Consider the following 18359-nt stretch of genomic DNA (forward strand, 5'->3'; position numbering starts at 1 on the left):
GTAGGGGTCTAGGGGACCCTTTTATAGCCAAAATCACGGCCCTGTATCGCAATACGTCACCTAGGCTGAAGATAAATGGAACTGTAGCACCCTGAGGGCTCGGTTGCTACAGACGTATTGCACCTCACCCAGAGGTGTGATATCTCACTCTCAGGTAAGGATGGAGTGTGGATCAGGACCCGACACCTGCATGCATTACACCACATTGCCGTGGGGCAGGGCGACCAATATGCCCCTGAGATGGGCACGACAGTCCCTGTCCCTGGCTGGAGTGGGGGGAGGGAACACTGAGGAAGGGGAACCCTGTAGTGCAGGAGCAGGGAGGAAGCAGTTCCTGGGTGCATTGAGAAGGGAGTATAAAAGGTGGGCACCATCTTAGTTCAGTGCAGAGAAGTCTGAGCAGAAGTGGCAGGGAGCAGGGGCTCTGCATGAGCTCTGCTCCGGAGGCGGGCCTAGTAACAGAGGCCCAGGCCTGGAAGAGGGAGAAGGAAGGAAGAGGAGCGGAGAAGGCTCCAGGAATGAGGAATGAAGGGATCCCAGGGGTGCGGACGGGCGAGTCGCCACCGCACGCCCGAATCCACCTGCGTGGAGGGGTCAGGCCAAAGGGGGAGACCGGTCCCCGAACTAGTGGAGGCAGGAAACGACCCTCAGCTAGAAACCGGAGGCTCTGACATTTTATGTGGCGCAGCCCCTCGCTACACCCGCTAGGAAGGCACCACATAGGGTCAGGGAAACTGGCGCCAAGTTTACCAAGAGGAGGCCCGAGGCAGCCGGACAGAAGTGTTGGTAAGAAAGGCCAGACAAAGGACACACAAAGGGGGTCCTGTGAAGTGCTCCAAAGTTATCTGGGAGTTGTCTGAGCCCCTCACCTGGTGAGCACAGTACGACGTGGGCAGCCGTTACCTGCAGACGTGGTCTGGATAATAAGAACTGTGAGTAAAGGCCCTGAACTGCATCACTGACTCCGTGTCGTTACTGCTGCTGCCCTGCACCATCACCCCCATCCTCCGCATACACTGCCCTGAGGCTATACTCCTCCCGTGGGGAGTTATGCTACGCTCTCTGCTGCACCCACAACACCAGCCTCAGTGGTCTGCCCTGTAGCGGCGGTTCACTCTGACCGCAATCCACGGGTGGCGTAGTCGGACATTTAAACATGAAAACCACATAAATAGTTCCGCCACTGGTTTGACCGCCCTGAGCCACGAACTGGGTCGCCGCCACGAAGACTACAACCACCAGCATCCACCAAAAAGGGTCCGGCTCCGGGTGTCCCAAGGCCCAGGGGGTGCGTCAGAACATTTTCATCACCTTTCACAATCACCAATGGGACAAGGCAGTGATGTCCTCTGTCCCCTCTCTTATACATCCTAGTGACGGAGCACCTGCTCTCATCAATTCGCCATAACCCCAATATTAGGTGGATTGAGGTGGGAGGCACCGAGTACAAGTGCTCTCTATTTGCTGATGATGTCCTAGTATATATCACTCAATCACATATATCCATCCATGCTGTTATGGCTGAAATAGATCACTTTGTTACATGGTAAAATTTTAAAATCAATGCAGCGAAGTCTGAGGCCCTCGATGTCTCCCTCCCCAAATCCATATAGGATTCCATCCAGTCCAACTTTCCCTTTGCCTGGCCCTCACAGGGTATCAAATACTTAGGAATTCCTATTCATAGAGACCTCTCCCATCTATGTTATCTTAATTTTGGGCCCTTTATTGAACAACTCCATACAGACCACGGTTGGCAAGTTAGAACTGTAAGATTCACTACGTGAACCACTGGTGTTTTGTGGAAAAGCACATGTACACTGCGTTCCAAATTATTATACAAAAAGTGTTTAGGAGTGATAAGGGAAGAATTTGTTTGTTTGTCAGTTAAACTCATTGATGGTGATGTGTGTCAGGGCTCTTTATATCACTGTAAGCAATTGCAGACACCTGTGCTAATTAGTTTGGCAGGTGTGTCCAATGAAAGGCAAGACTACTTAAGAAGGCTCTCTCACATTATTAAGCAGCCTACATTTTCTGCCAAAATGGGAAAGAAAAAGGATGTGTCGGCTGCTGAGAAGCAACAAATTGTGGAGTGTTTAGGTCAAGGCATGACTACAATCAACATTGTGCGATGATCAGGATGAAGTGTCTTGGCAATCAAGAAGTATGTAGCTGATTCACAGTACACACGTGTGCGTGCTGATAAGGGCAAATTGAGGACTCTTTCCTACAGGCAATTACGTCAGGTTGAAAGAGCAGCGGCAAAAAAGCCTTGTCATAGCAGCAGACAAGTTTTTGAAGCTGCTTGTGCCTCCAACGTCCCCCGAACAACAAGATGCAGGGTCCTTCAGAGGTTTGCAGCTGTGCATGCGCCATCCTGTCGACCTCCTCTATCCACTTCACACAAGCAGAAACGGCTCCAGTGGGCCAAACATTACATGAAGACTGATTTCAAAACTGTTTTGTTCACGGATGAGTGCCGTGCAGCGCTCGATGGTCCAGATGGATGGAGTGGAGGATGGCTGGTTGATGGACACCCCACGCAAACACGGCTACAGCGCCAACAAGGAGGAGGTGGAGTAATGTTTTGGGCTGGAATCATGGGGAGAGAGATTGTCGGCCCCTTTAGGATCCCTGAAGGCGCTAAAGATGAACTCCATAATGTATGTGGATTTTCTCAAACAGCACTTCCTGCCATGGTTCAAGAAGAAGAACCGTGTATTTCACAGCAAGATCATTTTTCTGCATGATAATGCACCATCTCATGCTGCACATAAAACATCTGCATCTCTGGCTGATATGGGCATAAAAGGGGACAAACTTATGGTGTGACCCCCATGCTCCCCTGACCTCTACCCCATTCAGAACCTTTGGAGCATCATTAAAAGGAGTGTCTATGATGGCGGGAGGCAGTTCACATCTAAGCAACAGCTCTGGGAGGGTATTCTGTCCTCATGCAAAACAATTGAAGCAGAAACCATCCAAAACCTGACAAATTCAATGGACGAGAGAGTTCAGAAGCTCCTTTCGAACAAGGGGTCCTATGTGAAAATGTAACATCACCTAGAATAAAGTTTTGAGTTGAAAACTGTTTGATTTCAGTTTCTAACAACCTGCTAATGCTTATAATTTCAAAAATGACCATTTTTTTGGTCTTTATTAAAATGAAAAGGTTGATCGAAAAGTTTGGGGGATCTAAGAGTGTGGCAACCCAGTAGTCATGATTACTTCGAATTCTGACAATATGAGGGTCATGCTGCAGGTAGTGCAGCAAGAAGGCACTTATGTGCCTTGCGCATCTCGGAGCCCCAAAATTATTTTCCGGGCTAGATGCAGCTAAAAATTATTTTTAATTTTAAATCTGGTGAAGCTTTAGTATAGATGGCCTAATAGGATCAGTGCTGCACACTGCTACAAAGCCCAAATTATTTTCCAGTCAAGATACAGATAAACATGATTAGTAATTTGAAAGCTTAAAACGGTTGGTAGGGTGATTTTAACCAATCATCAAGCTTTTACTCTCCCCAGGATGACACAGGGGTAGAAAAGTCGTTTCGGATCCATGATTTGTTCATCTTTATGAACGTGAGTCTGTCTACATTATCAGTGGAGAGCCGCGTGCGCTTATCTGTCAGCACACCACCAGCAGCGCTGAACACACGTTCAGACAGAACGCTGGCTGCGGGGCATGACAAGATCTCCAAGGCGTAAGTGGCTAGCTCCGGCCATTTATCCAGATTGGAAGCCCAAAAAGAGCAAGGGTCCAGTGACACAGTCGTGGCTTCAATGTTTACTTGGAGATACTCCTGTACCATCGTCTCTAGGCGTTGACTATGTGTCAGACTTCTTGTCTCCTGTGGCCTTGCAAAGGATGGGCTAAAAAAGTGGTGAAATGATTCCGCAAAATTGATGTTACCAGCAGATACTGTGGTTCTGTTACGGTTTGAGTGCTGAACACTTGACGGTCCCACGGTTGGCAAGTTGGAACTGTGAGATTCACTACGTGCACCACTGGTATTTTGTGGAAAAGCACATGTAAGATTCTGCAACAGTCTCTGCTGATACTCCTGCATGCGTGCATCCCTTTCTATGGCAGGAATAATTTCGGCAAATTTACTTTTGTACCGGGGATCTAACAGTGTGGCAACCCAGTAGTCAGGATTATTTCTAATTCTCACAATTCGAGGGTCATGTTGCAGGTAGTGCAGCAAGAAGGCACTCATGTGTGTTGCGCATCCAGGAGCACCAAGTCCCTGTTGTGTTGGTGGCGAGGTAACAATCATGCTTCCTTCCTCTGTCCTCTCCCCCCAACCTCGCACAACAGAAATGTGATCAAGTTCTCCCTCATCTGATGAGTCTTCCATCAGTTCGTCCTCCACTTCTTCCTGGGCTCCTGCACCTTCCTCACTAGTTTGGCTGCTACCATGCGCCCTGGTAAAACCATCTCCCCCACCCTCACATGCCTGCCGCCTTGGTGCTGCCGACCGTCTGGACCTTGCAGATGTTAGCCCTTCCGCATACAACTCCTCCTCCTCTACTTCCTCCACCTCCTCTTGTGCCACCACCTGACTCCGAATTCTGTTTAACATGTGCTCCAGCATGTAAATCACCGGAATAGTCATGCTGATAATGGCATCGTCAGCACTAAACATCTTCGTCGCCATTTCAAAACTGTGCAGAAGGGTGCATAGGTCCCTGATCTGAGACCACTCCTCCAGCGTGATTTGCCCCACCTCTGAATCTCGTTGGCCCAGGCTATACGTCAGAACGTATTGCACCAGGGCTTGTCGGTGCTGCCACAGTCGCTGCAACATGTGCAGAGTTGAATTCCACCGGGTAGGCACATCGCATTTTAGCCGGTGAAGTGGCAGGCCCAACGACTTCTGTAGAGATGTAAGTCGCTGAGCTGCGGGATGCGAACGGCGGAAGTGAGCACACAGCGACCGTGCCCTCTGCAGAAGGCCATCTAGTCTGGGATAGTGGGCTAAAAATTGCTGGACAACCAGGTTCAACACGTGAGCCATACAAGGCACGTGTGTGACATTGCCCCGGCGAAGGGCCGCACCCAGGTTTGCAGCATTGTCGCACACGGCCTTCCCTGGTTTCAGGTCCAGTGGAGACAACCATTCATGAAATTGGTTCTCCAGAGCTGACCACAACTCCTCAGCTGTGTGACTCACATTTCCCAGACATTTCAATGTAAAAACCGCCTGATGACGTTGAGCCCTACTGCCAGCATAGTAAGGAGGTGTGCAGGATCCCTTCTGCGCAGTTAGAAAGCTTGTGGCATGACCAGACAGGCTTTGGGTGCAGGTGGAAGACCGAGAGGAGGTTGAGGAGGCAGAAGCAGTGGAGGAACTTTGACATAAAGAGGATTGACGCACAACTCGTGGGGACGGCAAGACTTGGACAGCAGCCCCTTGTCCTGCTGTCACCATAGTTACCCAGTGCCCAGTCAGCGACATGTAACCCCCCTGTCCATGCCTACTCGTCCAAGTGTCTGTGGTGAAATGCACCCTGTCACACACAGAGTTTCTCAAAGAAGCGGTGATGTTGTGTGCGACATGCTGGTGGAGCGCAGGCACACCTTTCTTTGAGAAGTAGTGCCGACTGGGCATCTGGTACTGGGGCACCGCGACGGACATAAGGTCTCGAAAATCCTCTGTGTCCACCAGGCGGAAAGGCAGCATTTCTGTAGCCAAGAGCTTGCAGATGGTGAAATTCAACCTCTTAGCTTTCTCATGGCTAGGAGGAAATGGTCTTTTACTTGTCCACATCTGAGGGACCGAGGGCTGGCTATTGTGCTTAGACGGGGTTGATAAGGGTGTCCCCGGCAAACTGCCGGTCTGTGAGGAAGATGCAGGTGGACATGTTAGGTTGCCTTGATCCAAAGGTGGTGCTATCGATGTCGGACAGCGCTCAACACCAGCTGGTGTTACCACCTCCAAAGAAAATGATGACCTGCCAATCACGCTGGCTGTTGCGGGTAAAGAGGTGGCAGGTCTGCGCCCCAAAACAGGTGTGACTGCTGTCCCCCCAGTCACAGAGGATGAAGAGGCCGCGGATGCACAAGATATGGCAGACGGTGATTGGCCCGGCCGGCTAGGCCGCATTGTAGCACACTGAGCTTCCCACTGCAACTTATGCTTCATGTCCATGTGCCGGTTCATGCATGAAGTACTCAAACTATGTATTTTTTGGCCTCTACTTAGCTTTTGCTGACAAATGTTACAGATAACACGAGTTGGGTCATCTTTATCGATCTGAAAAAATGCCCAGGCTATGCAAGGCTTAGCACCCATGCGACCTGAAGAGCCACCACGACTTGTGGTGAGAGGCAGAGTTGTGTTTGAGGATGCAGTTGTTGACGTGCTTCCAGTACTACGTCTCTGTCCAGGAAGGCGCAACCTGACCTCGTCGTCACTAGCATCTTCCTCCACCTCCTCTGCTGACCTCATCTCTTGGCTGACTGTGGGTTGACAGTAAGTGGGATCTCCGACCTCATCATCATCACCCTGTGCGTTATCACACCCGTCGTCCTCAGAGCCAACCTGTTCCTGCCCTGACAAAAAACTAAAGTTGTCGCTCCAATCAGGTATTTGAGTCTTATCATCGTCTTCCTCATTGTCTCCACCAACAGGAGTTACAGTTTGGGAATGAGGGTCTACATTATGGTCAGAACCTTCTGCGTCTGGTCCTGGATCCGACTCATAAAGATTCTGGGCATCAGTGCAGATCATTTCCTCGTCTGGATTCACAGAAGCGCTGGAGTCGACCTCTGATTCCCAGGCTATAGTATGAGTAAACAGCTCTGCAGACTCAACCATCTGTTCTACCTCATACTCAGACGGGCAGCTGGAGATTTGGGAGCTGTGAGGAAGCAAGTGCGATTTGGGTGACACCTTTGAGGACTGGAGTATTTGTGATGTTGAAGTTGATGTGGAGGAGAGCCCACTTAAAGGAGCACTTGATATCCGTTGAAGCACCTGCTGTTTTTGTGCCTCATCTGGAATTTGTAGCGATTGGCGTGGCCGTAAGAAAGGGATCTTATCACATTGTCCGCTAAAAGAAGTAGACATTTTAGTTTGGCTGGAAGATGGTCTTTCTTCTGCAGATGTTACTGTTGCTTTAACACCTACCCCACGGACACAACCTTTTTTCCCCTTCCCAACACGCCTATTCCCCTTTCCACCAGCAGCAGGCCTTTTTCCACTCATTTTGGTGGTTAACTAATTCACAACTCTGGAGTTGTTTGCACAAAAAAACAATGGATGGTAACCGAGCAGAGCTGAGTGGCCAAACTGTGGTATTAGGCCAAAACTATTGGCTGGGTTAGATGCAGAAAAAAATTATTTTGAATTTGCAACCTGATGGAGGTCAGTATAGATGGACTAATACAAATAGTCCCACAAACTGCTAGAAGCCCAAATATTTTTTCAGAGGTACTGTAGATGCAGATAAAAATTATTTTTAATTTGCAACCTGATGGAGGTCAGTATAGATGGACTAATAGACCAAGTCCCACACACTGCTAGAAGCCCAAATATTTTTTCAGAGCTAGATGCAGAAAAAAATTATTTTTAATTTGCAACCTGATGGAGGTCAGTATAGATGGACTAATAGACCAAGTCCCACACACCGCTAGAAGCCCAACTATTTTTTCAGAGCTAGATGCAGAAAAAAATTATATTCAATTTGCAACCTGCTGGAGGTCAGTATAGAAGGACTAATAGAACAAGTCCCACACACTGCTAGAAGCCCAAATATTTTTTCAGAGCTAAATGAAGAAAAAAATTATTTTTAATTTGCAACCTGATGGAGGTCAGTATAGATGGACTAATAGACCAAGTCCCACACACTGCTAGAAGCCCAAATATTTTTTCAGAGCTAGATGCAGAAAAAAAATATTTTTAATTTGCAACCTGATGGAGGTCAGTATAGATGGACTAATAGACCAAGTCCCACACACCGCTAGAAGCCCAAATATTTTTTCAGAGCTAGATGCAGAAAAAAATTATTTTTAATTTGCAACCTGATGGAGGTCAGTATAGATGGACTAATAGACCAAGTCCCACACACTGCTAGAAGCCCAAATATTTTTTCAGAGCTAGATGCAGAAAAAAATTATTTTTAATTTGCAACCTGATGGAGGTCAGTATAGATGGACTAATAGACCAAGTCCCACACACCGCTAGAAGCCCAAATATTTTTTCAGAGCTAGATGCAGAAAAAAATTATTTTTAATTTGCAACCTGATGGAGGTCAGTATAGATGGACTAATAGACCAAGTCCCACACACTGCTAGAAGCCCAAATATTTTTTCAGAGCTAGATGCAGAAAAAAATTATTTTTAATTTGCAACCTGATGGAGGTCAGTATAGATGGACTAATAGACCAAGTCCCACACACCGCTAGAAGCCCAACTATTTTTTCAGAGCTAGATGCAGAAAAAAATTATATTCAATTTGCAACCTGCTGGAGGTCAGTATAGATGGACTAATAGACCAAGTCCCACACACTGCTAGAACCCAAATATTTTTTCAGAGCTAAATGAAGAAAAAAATTATTTTTAATTTGCAACCTGATGGAGGTCAGTATAGATGGACTAATAGACCAAGTCCCACACACTGCTAGAAGCCCAAATATTTTTTCAGAGCTAGATGCAGAAAAAAATTATATTCAGTTTGCAACCTGATGGAGGTCAGTATAGATGGACTAATAGAATGATGCTATGCCCAAAAGATTTTACTTCACTAGGTGCAGTAAAAAAATTGGTATTCTATACACAGGTGTTATATCTTGCAACACAGATAGGCTACTCCACTGACTAACACACTCTGCAATAGGCCAAAAAGGATTAGCTTTGCTAGATTCAGCCAAATGCTGTGAAAAAAACTTGCACAGCACTGGCACAGACCTGCCTGGCAAAAACTGATAGGAACTCATGTAACCTAGTCCTGAAAAGGACTCCAATTACAATTAGTCTTTACTCCCACAACCTATCTATTTAAGAGCACAGACCTGCCTGATAAAAGTCGTAGGAAATGCTGTAACCTAGTCCTTAAAAGGACTGCAATCACAACTATTCCCTACTCCCAAGCTATCTGTATATTTGTGCGAAAATTGGCTTGAAATTAACAAGGTATAGCACACACAGCAACAGCGGTGCCGTCTAACACGCAGCTGCAGCAGTGAGAAAATGGTGGCGACGGGGAAAATGGCTTGGTCTTATAGGGCAAGGACATGTGACATACACTGCCAATGACACATGCCCTTGCTTGTGTGAAAAAAAGCACTTCGCTCCGTGTGTGCGCTGCTGATAGGCTGACAGATTGCACCTCCCCACTGCAAATGCGGGAAAGAGAAAAAAAAATGGAGATCTTCATTGTTCCTGCAGAGATCCATCCCCTGCCCCTCCCCCCACCCCGCTGTACACTCAAACTGCGTATTAACATTAATTTTCATCATTACTGAGAAAAAATCCAGTTATGATTTTGGTGCACGAACAGTTATCGAACATAACCTCGAACAGCCGAATTTTTCTCAAATTGTTCGTGTTCGCCGAACGGCTCGAACACCGCCCAAAACAGCTCGAATTTGAGATTGGCGAACAGTTCGAGTAGAACAACGCTCATCTCTACTGAGCACTCCAAAAAAATACTGAGAAGTGCGCAGCTCAAAAGCCAGAAGCTCACAGCTCCTGTCTCAGCATGCACACACAGCGTAGTATGGATTCAATAGAAAGCATATATTTTATGCTCCACTCTGTGTCCACGCTCACACAGGAGCTGTACGTTCCTGTCTACCAAGCTGCGCATTTCTCAGGATTTTTTTTGAGCAATTGATGGTAGTCTCTTGACTGGACTCCATCAATCTGTTTGCAATTAAAAAGATATAAAAATTTTTAGCAAAGGTTTAGTTACTCTTTAATACGGCTATGTTGACAGGAAAACAGGCATAGCATACTGTACCTATCTATAACATTGAGTTTCACTATCCCAGATGTGTTCCTTTAACTCTCGAAAGCTGTTCAGAACATAATTAATCAACTCAATAGAAGTACAACTTCACTATATCATGTACATCTAAGTTTTTTTAAATGTATGTATAGGTGAACTATTTTTCTCTGCATCCTCTTTGCAGTATATTATCTCCGGATCTTTGTCAGTTGCAGCAGAAAGCAACAAATCCAGCTGTCTGGTGAGTAATGTAATACCTAATGTGGGTTCATCCTCTGGAAAGATGGCTGGAGGTTTATCAAAAATATTGTATTTTTAAAAGGGGCAAAATATACAATAAATTAAGATGTTATTATGTTTAGAAGAAGAGTTTGTTTACTGCATGGAAGTATTATTTGGCAGTGTATTGATCCATTTTGTGGACACTGTGTGTTGCTATTATTTAGCATCATAATGCCTAGTTCACATTCATACAGTGCTCTATGCTTAGTAGAGTTGGATTTCGATTAAAACTCCTCAAAAACGTACTTCAAACTGTCATGCCAGTGACTCGCACGGTTTGTAAGCGCTGTCCTACTCACTGCATCCTTCCAGTGTCAAACCATCTCTCTGAGCTGCCTCGTGCAAACACTTCCAGCACTGCAACATCCTCCATTTTGCTGAACAGTATCCACCTGACTATTGAAAGCTGCAGCCAGGCTCTGCAGGAATTTAAAACCACTGTGTTCTGCAGAGTTTTACTTCCCTGGCCTATCCCCTGCCAGCAGTGGATATAGTAGGCAGCTCCTCCCTCCACACCTTGCCTGAGTTTAGCTCCTAGCTGCAGTTCGGCACTAGTTCCCTGTCTAGGTGCATTCTTGGTTTGTTACTAACCCGGTTCGTTTACTCTTTTTGTCTGATCTCTCCACTTCTGACCCCAGCTTCGTATTTAGAACCTGTGCTGCCCACTCCATCCTTGGACTGTCTGACACCATCTCTGTCTACCACCTCTGTGCCTCTTATTTGTGACTTTAACCCGCTGGTAAGCTGCTGAAGGTCCAGGGACTGCCCTGGAGTGGCACCTGGTGATTAGCCTAATGCTCCAAGCTTATCCTCACCATCAGAGGCTCTAATGAAGACTAGATAGTCACTTAGTTACGCCCCTTCAGGGTAAGCCTGGCCGGTGGTGTCACACAGACAAAATCCCACGTCGGCGCCATTCATCATAATGAGCCAGATGGACTCACTTTGGACTCCATCTAGCCACTGTGGCCATGTTCTGTGGCCATGTTCTGTGGCCATGTTCTGTGGCCATGTTCTGTGGCCATGTTCTGTGGCCATGTTCTGTGGCCATGTTCTGTGGCCATGTTCTGTGGCCATGTTCTGGCCATGTTTCATTTTTTAGGCATGCTTAGTGTACCGTGCATTGTTGGCCGCCTAAAAAAGAAAACTGCACCAGATGGATTATAAAGTGACTCCATCTGCCTCATTATAGTGAATGACTATCAGGGGTTCTATCAGAATCCCATTTTTGGGAGATTTAGACAGTGCTGAGTGCACTGTATGAATGAGAACCAGACAACTTGGTATTATATGGACTTAGTGTTGCAAGGGATCAAAGACTTTGATCTAACTCTGTTAAAGGATTATGAGATAGGAAGGGACTTTAGGAATATTGTACTTTTATACTTTTCATAGCCAACCAGAATTGGGAATTTTAAAATCCAAAATGCCTGATACTTTTTAACCCGAGTAATGAGTTTTACTTTATGGGAATCTGTCAGTAGGATTAACTCTGCCTAGGCATTTTTTGGGCATGTAGGTCATAGGAAGCTGAATAAAATGATACCTTGATATCTACGATCCAATGTCTTATTATAGATCAATCCACATTTCTCTTAATATATAGAAACAACACAAAATTTGAGCTTGGTTTAAGTTGGTATACATGCAGCACATAAATGCACGTTTCACAATGGCCATGAATCAGAAAAACCTACAAGAAGCAAAATGAACATAAACCCGGCTGTAACTAAATAAAAAGCAAGTGCATTTAAGTAAAATAGGGTTCTTGGTAACACTGTTTTAGATCAAAAATTGTATATAAGCCATCCCACCATCAACAAGGTGAACCCGTTTGGGACAGTCCTACACTGTCTAATATTAAAAACCTTACCATGTGTCAAAGTTGACCTCAATGTGTGAATAAGGGCAGACAAAAGGACTGGGTCCCATACTGTGAACACCAGCTTATTTCTCTTAATATGTAAATGAGCTGTTAAGAGCTATGGGCCAGACCCTGCTCTGCATGAGACTCTAATTCCAGAGCTTATTTTAAAGGAAAGGGGTTATTACAAATGTGAGACATGTAATGACTGACAGTCTGCTCTCCTGATCTACATGCCTCACACTGGTAATTCCCCCCTTCATTTAAAATAAGCTCTGGAGGCAGATTCTCAGATCTATTACATGCCCATGGATCTGTGGTGCCCCTGAGGGTTCAGTCGCCACAGAGGTACAGCACCTCACCCAGAGGTGTGGCATCTCCTTCTCTCAGGTAAGGATGGAGTACTACCCGGGACCCCAACACCTGCACTCAACACTACACTACTCCAGGCCGGCTGGAAGGACATTATGCACTTCTTCTGCTGCCCCGTCCCTGGCTGGAGTGGGGGGAGCCAAAAGTGAGGGGGAACCAAGTAGTGGGTGTGGGTGGAGGACGCAGACCAGGGGAGCACTTGAATATATATATATATATATAGGGGAAGCCATCTTAGAAGTAGTTCAGAGTGAGAGTGAGTCAGAGGAGGAGAAGTGAAAGGAGCAGAGGCTCTTCAGGAGCTCTGCTTGGGAGGCAGGCTCGGCATGTCATGCCCAAGGCTGAGAGAGGAGTGGGAGCTAGGGAGGAAGGCTCAAGTAACAGAAGGGATCCCAGGGGGTACGGTGAGTGCAGGACGGCACCCGTACGCCCGAATCTGCCAGGCGTCAGAGGGATCAGGCCGCAAGAAGGGAACCGGTCCCTGGTCTAGCTGAGTTACTTTAAGTCTCAGCTAGAAAACCGGAGGCTTCTGCACTTTCAAGGTGCAGTTGTCACATTCGCGCCTAAGCCGCCGAAAAGGGCACCAAGCTAGGTCCGGGAACTTCAAGTTGCCCAGAGGGATCTCAAGGTACCCGATCGGGACATATGTGGCGGGGCGCAGGGCAGGAGGGAGAGACCCAGTGCGGAAAGTCGGCTAAGAAAGGAACATACAGAGAGGGGTCCCGTTAAGTGCTCTTGAGATACTTGAGGGAGTGCTGAACCCCTGCCTGGTGAACGCAGCGCGACGTGGGAGACTGTCAGCTGTCTAGTGCTACCTGAGGAACCTGAATAACTGTGAGTAAACTTGGATGACTGCACCCCACTGTTTCTGTTAGTTATTTCTACCACGCTATCGCTCCTGCACTACAACGCCCAGCATCACCATCTGCACCTACACTGCCCTGGAGCTGTGCTCTGCCTGTGGAGAGCCGCACCAACTCAGCTGTCCTAACATCTGCTCCAGAGGTCTGCAGCAGCGCCGGTACCCATTACCAGGAACCACAGGTGGGGTCACGAGACAAAACTGTTATTCATCCCTTCAAGCAACAACCCCTTTTTAAGAGTGACCCCAGGGTACGGGTCCGGGAGCCGACTGCCGTGACATCCCAGGAAGCTAAAGGCCTGGGTACCGAGTCCCCCATATCCCCCCCTGGGCGAGTCAGATCTTAACACCTCATTTACATATTAAGAGAAATGTGGATTTCTCTGTAATAAGACATCGTATTACCTTGTTATCTGAATCATTGTATTCATCTTTCTTTGACCTAAATGCCCGTATAGATGGCTTACAAGGGTTGATATTCCTGACTGATACTTTTTAAACAAACATGGACTAAACGACATTTCCCAATATTTTTTCAAAGTACAAATTCAATAGTTTACATGTTTTTTACAGATTCGTGGCAGTTTGGGCTGGAACATTATAAGTGCTGTGATATCATCATTGGAGTTTGTTATTCTTATAGTTGATGTGGTGATAAATGGGGGCTATACCTGTAATGAGTCGTGCATCATTGTATGGGTGAGTAGAAAGAAGACTTTAGCCAGCTCTTACATATGCACTAGTATATTTTATTATGTCAAACAGTAGAAAATTAGATAAAGAGCCTTTTTGTGTAATCTCATATGAAACTGCTCCCATCATTGCATGTGTCAATCAAAAAACTGCTGACTAGACAAGGACATCTGTGGATAAAAATCGTCAAACTTTATTCCATTTGATTGAGGGCTCTCTCACACAAGTATATAACACGGCCGAGTGCTATGCGATAAAACATTGCATAGCACTCAGGTTTGCGATTATTTTCTCATGATGATTCAGCATGAGAAAACAATCGCAGCGTGCTGCGGGTGCACCCGAGAATCGGATCGCACTCACCCATATTAGTCTATGGGTGTATGTGTAACATCGGACTGCACTCGGATGTTATCCGAGTGCAGTCCGATTACCACAGACGCTGACATTGGAGGTGATGGAGAAATGACCTGCTGTGCAGAGAATCAGTACATAACTTGCACAGACTAGAGCAGCGCTTCAGGAGAATAGAACTAAGTGAATAGGATTTATTTTTTGTCTTTTTTTAATTTTATCATAATGTGTGGATTAACTGTGGGAATTATATTGTGTTGGGGGACAGTGGGATATTATACTGCGTGGGAGCAATTATTGGGGCCTTCTTCCTCTGTGGAGAGGCTGACTGGGGGCATCGTATTGCGATGGCGGTAATGTCTGTAGGAGAACTTGGGATATCATATTGTGAGGAGTGTCAATGTGGGGTGAATTCATTGTCAGGCTGTCATTAAAAACACGCCAAAATGACTCTTTTTCGTCATACTGACTCACAAAAAAGTGAATAAAAAGCGATCATAAAGACATACGTAAAATATTTTTGTATTAATAAAAACGCCAAACTGTCGCGCAAAAAACAAGCCCTAATATGGCTTATTCAGCAAAAAAATAACAAAGTGACAGCACTCAGAATATGCCCAATTTGTACCAACCCGACAGACAACTCGATCTTATACCTTTTAGCGCACAGTGAACAGCGCAAAAAATAAAAAAAAATAACTGAATTGCTGGTTTTTATTCATTCTGTGTCTGAAAAATCTGAATAAGTTTGCAGAAAATACAAAAATTACACTTTTACTACAAAAAAATCATATTTTCACTTCTCAATGTTATAAAATTCTGTGAGGCACCTATGGGTTGAAAATACTCACTAGACCCCTAGATGAATTCCTTAGGCTGTGGAGTTTCCAATATGGTGTCACCTGGGGGGGGGTATGTTGTTCTGGCACCTCAGGGGCTCGGTTAATGGAGCCCAGAATCTATTTGTGATGCTGAGTCACTTTTCACGGCCAAGCTGTGAGACGTAATAGTCAGGGGTTCCGAAGTCAAAAGCCAGGAGGGTACATCATAAACAGAGGGAAGAAGCTAAGGCATAGTCGGGTAAGGCTGCGTGCCCACTATGCGTTTTTCAAGCGTTTTTGCTGCGGAATTTCCGCAGCGTAAACGCTTGCAAAACGCTTGGTAATCCGTGCCCCATGATCCCCAATGAAAATCTGCATGTTCTGTACCCATGCTGTGGAATTTTCCACAGCGGATTTTCCTTGCAGAAAAATCCGCAGTATGTCCATTATTTGTGCGATTCTGCATGCGGATTTGAGGTCCCAATGCATTTGAAAAACGCAAGTCAAATCCGCATGTAAAAACGCTGCAAAAACGTGTCAAAAACGCGTGTAAAATCTGCAAGCGTTTTTACTGCCAAGAACATGCAGAAACGCTACAGAAATTTTCTGCATCGTGGGCACATACCCTTACTTTCTGTTGGTCAGAATACCAGGAGGATAGCAGATCAGAGCAGAAGGGGTTAAACAGATGGATGGTCAAAACAAGGTCCAAAGTCAGGCAACAGAAGATCAATTCACAGAACACAAGGCACACAGACAAATCTCACACAAACTAATTGTAAGTCTGGGAGAAACAGCCCAGTTAAGTAGCCTGGCAGTCACCTGGGATAATGAACACCTGGAGATAGCCAGCGACTCACAGTCTCAGATACAACAGCCAAGCTGTCAATCAACACACTGACAGATTCAGCACGCTCCTGTACTAGATTGGACGGCTGAGCTGTCAGTAACTGAATCCCAGAGACACTGAGGTGTGGAACCGTGACACTATTCAAATGAAATCTGCGTTCGAAAAGCCAAGTAGCACTCTTTCTCATCCGACCCTGCTGTGTGCTCAAACTGTAGTGTACAACCACATATGGGGTATCACTGTGTTCGGTAAAACTTGCATAACAAATTATGGGGTCCATTTTCTCCTATTACCCCTCGTGTAAATTATTAACTTGGTGCTAAAACAGTATTATAGTGGAAAAAAAATTACATAGCAAAAACAATTACAATAATCTTGAACAAAAATGTTACTGCAACTAGTACAGGAGGAGAGAAGACCCTGCCCATGAGGGATCAGAGTCTACAAGGGATGGGTGAGGATACAGTGGGTGAGGGTAAAGCTGGTCGTGCAGCGGTATGGTGGAGCGAGGGTTACTGCAGGTTGTACGCTTGTCAGAAGAGGTGGGTCTTCAGGTTCCTTTTGAAGATTTCAACAGTAGGTGAGAGTCTGATATGTTGGAGTAGAGAGTTCCAGAGTAGAGGGGGATGCACATGTGAAATCTTATATGCGATTGTGGGAAAGGGAGATAAGAGTAGAGTAGAGAAGGAGATCTTGTGAGAATTGGAGGTTGCGTGCAGGTAAGTATTGGGAGACTAGGTTACAGATGTATGGAGGAAACAGGTTGTGGATGGCTTTGCATGCCAAGGTTAGGGTTTTGAACTAGAGTCTCTGGTCAATGTGGAGCCAGTGAAGGGATTGACAAAGAGGAGAGGCAGGGAAATAGCGGGGGACAGGTAGATTAGTCAGGCAGCAGAGTTTAGGATAGATTGGAGGGGTACGAGACTGTTAGAAGGGAGGCCATAGAGCAGGAGATTGCAGTAGTCGAGGTGGGAGAAGATGAGGGCATGCACTAGTATTTTTGCAGATTATGGTTTGAGGAATGTGCGGATCCGGGAGATTTTTTTTACTTGTAGTCGGCATATCCCTCACCCTGATCCTCCTTCTTCCCACCATGCAGAGTACCCGGAGACAACTCATCCCACACTTGGACACTCCGAAGAGCTGTTCTGTTCATCTTTCCATTTATAGATTCTGGCCTCTGGCTTGGTCCGCTTCAAGTGGGGCAACAGAAGATCGCATGTAGCGATGCCCAAATATTTGAGCAGACATGGTTACCCGAAGGTTAGGGTGGGAAAGTGCAATTATTATCGCAAGAGGTAGATGATGATGAGACACAATGGACAGAAAGTCAGGAGGAGGACCAGGGTGCGGAAGTTTAAAACGAGGTGGTAGACGATGAAGTCAATGGGCCGAACGCCAGGGTCCAGAAACAGTGTCTGCGGGTGACACCACTGCCTCTTCCCCTGTTGTACATGCACGCCAAGCCTCCGTCCATGATGCAGGCGAAGATGCCTACTACCCTGCACCTGTCATTGCACACTTGCAACCACGTCCACTTCCTTGTTTCAGCGCAGCATTCAGTTGTCCTTGGAACGCAAACGCAAATACTCACCCACCCACCCACCCACAAGTCACAATACTAACCTGCCACATTTCTCAACTGCTTGCACTTACACACTTCTCGCCTTATACAAGCATGGGTCCCAGAACATTACCCGTACCAATGCAGTTACTGGGAAGGACCACCTAACCACAGACACATGGACAAGTGCTTGTGACCAGGGACGGTACATCTCACTGACGAAAAATGGGTTAATATTGTGGAAGCCGGGACCCAGTCAGTGTTATGTTCTGCTACCAAAGCTAAGGAAAGAGAGGAGATCTGTCCCTACTATAAGACTCAGCTGAATCCCTACGATGTAACAGGGAACCTGATCCTGCGATCAGACCTGCTAAAGTCCTAATCTAGTCTGTACGGAGACCTATAGATTTGGGGAGGGAATCCCTACAAGTACTAAGGACTGGGAGGAATATGGGACACCTCCTAACAGAAATAGTAGCAGACAGACGAACAAACAAAACAGATAGAACATAGAGGTCCGTAGACCAAGCAAACTAACAGAGTTAGATACAGAGCACAGGCTAGCTAGAAAGTAGATATACAATGAAGTCCAGCAAAGCCAGAAGGGCGGAGCAGGATTAAATAGGCCAACAAGGTCATGTGACCAGCAAAGGAAAAAAAACCTAACAGCAAGGTTCTAACAGTACCCCCCCTTCTAAGAGGATCCTCCGGATCCCCTAGGACCAGGTTTATCAG

General features: G+C 46.2%; 1 protein-coding gene across 1 annotated transcript in view; it reads left to right on the plus strand.

Annotated features, from left to right (window-relative positions):
* Positions 1-18359, plus strand: part of LOC141271676 (membrane-spanning 4-domains subfamily A member 15-like) — a 296948-nt gene that overhangs the window by 142953 nt on the left and 135636 nt on the right. Inside the window, exons 3-4 of the mRNA XM_073681714.1 lie at positions 10147-10203; positions 13916-14041. Of these exons, the coding sequence (XP_073537815.1) occupies positions 10147-10203; positions 13916-14041 (183 nt within the window). The remainder of the gene's footprint in view (positions 1-10146; positions 10204-13915; positions 14042-18359) is intronic.

Source organism: Phyllobates terribilis, unplaced genomic scaffold (assembly GCF_046119375.1).
Source record: "Phyllobates terribilis strain yellow unplaced genomic scaffold, ASM4611937v1 Scaffold_5__5_contigs__length_657084704, whole genome shotgun sequence".
Classification (NCBI taxonomy): domain Eukaryota; kingdom Metazoa; phylum Chordata; class Amphibia; order Anura; family Dendrobatidae; genus Phyllobates; species Phyllobates terribilis.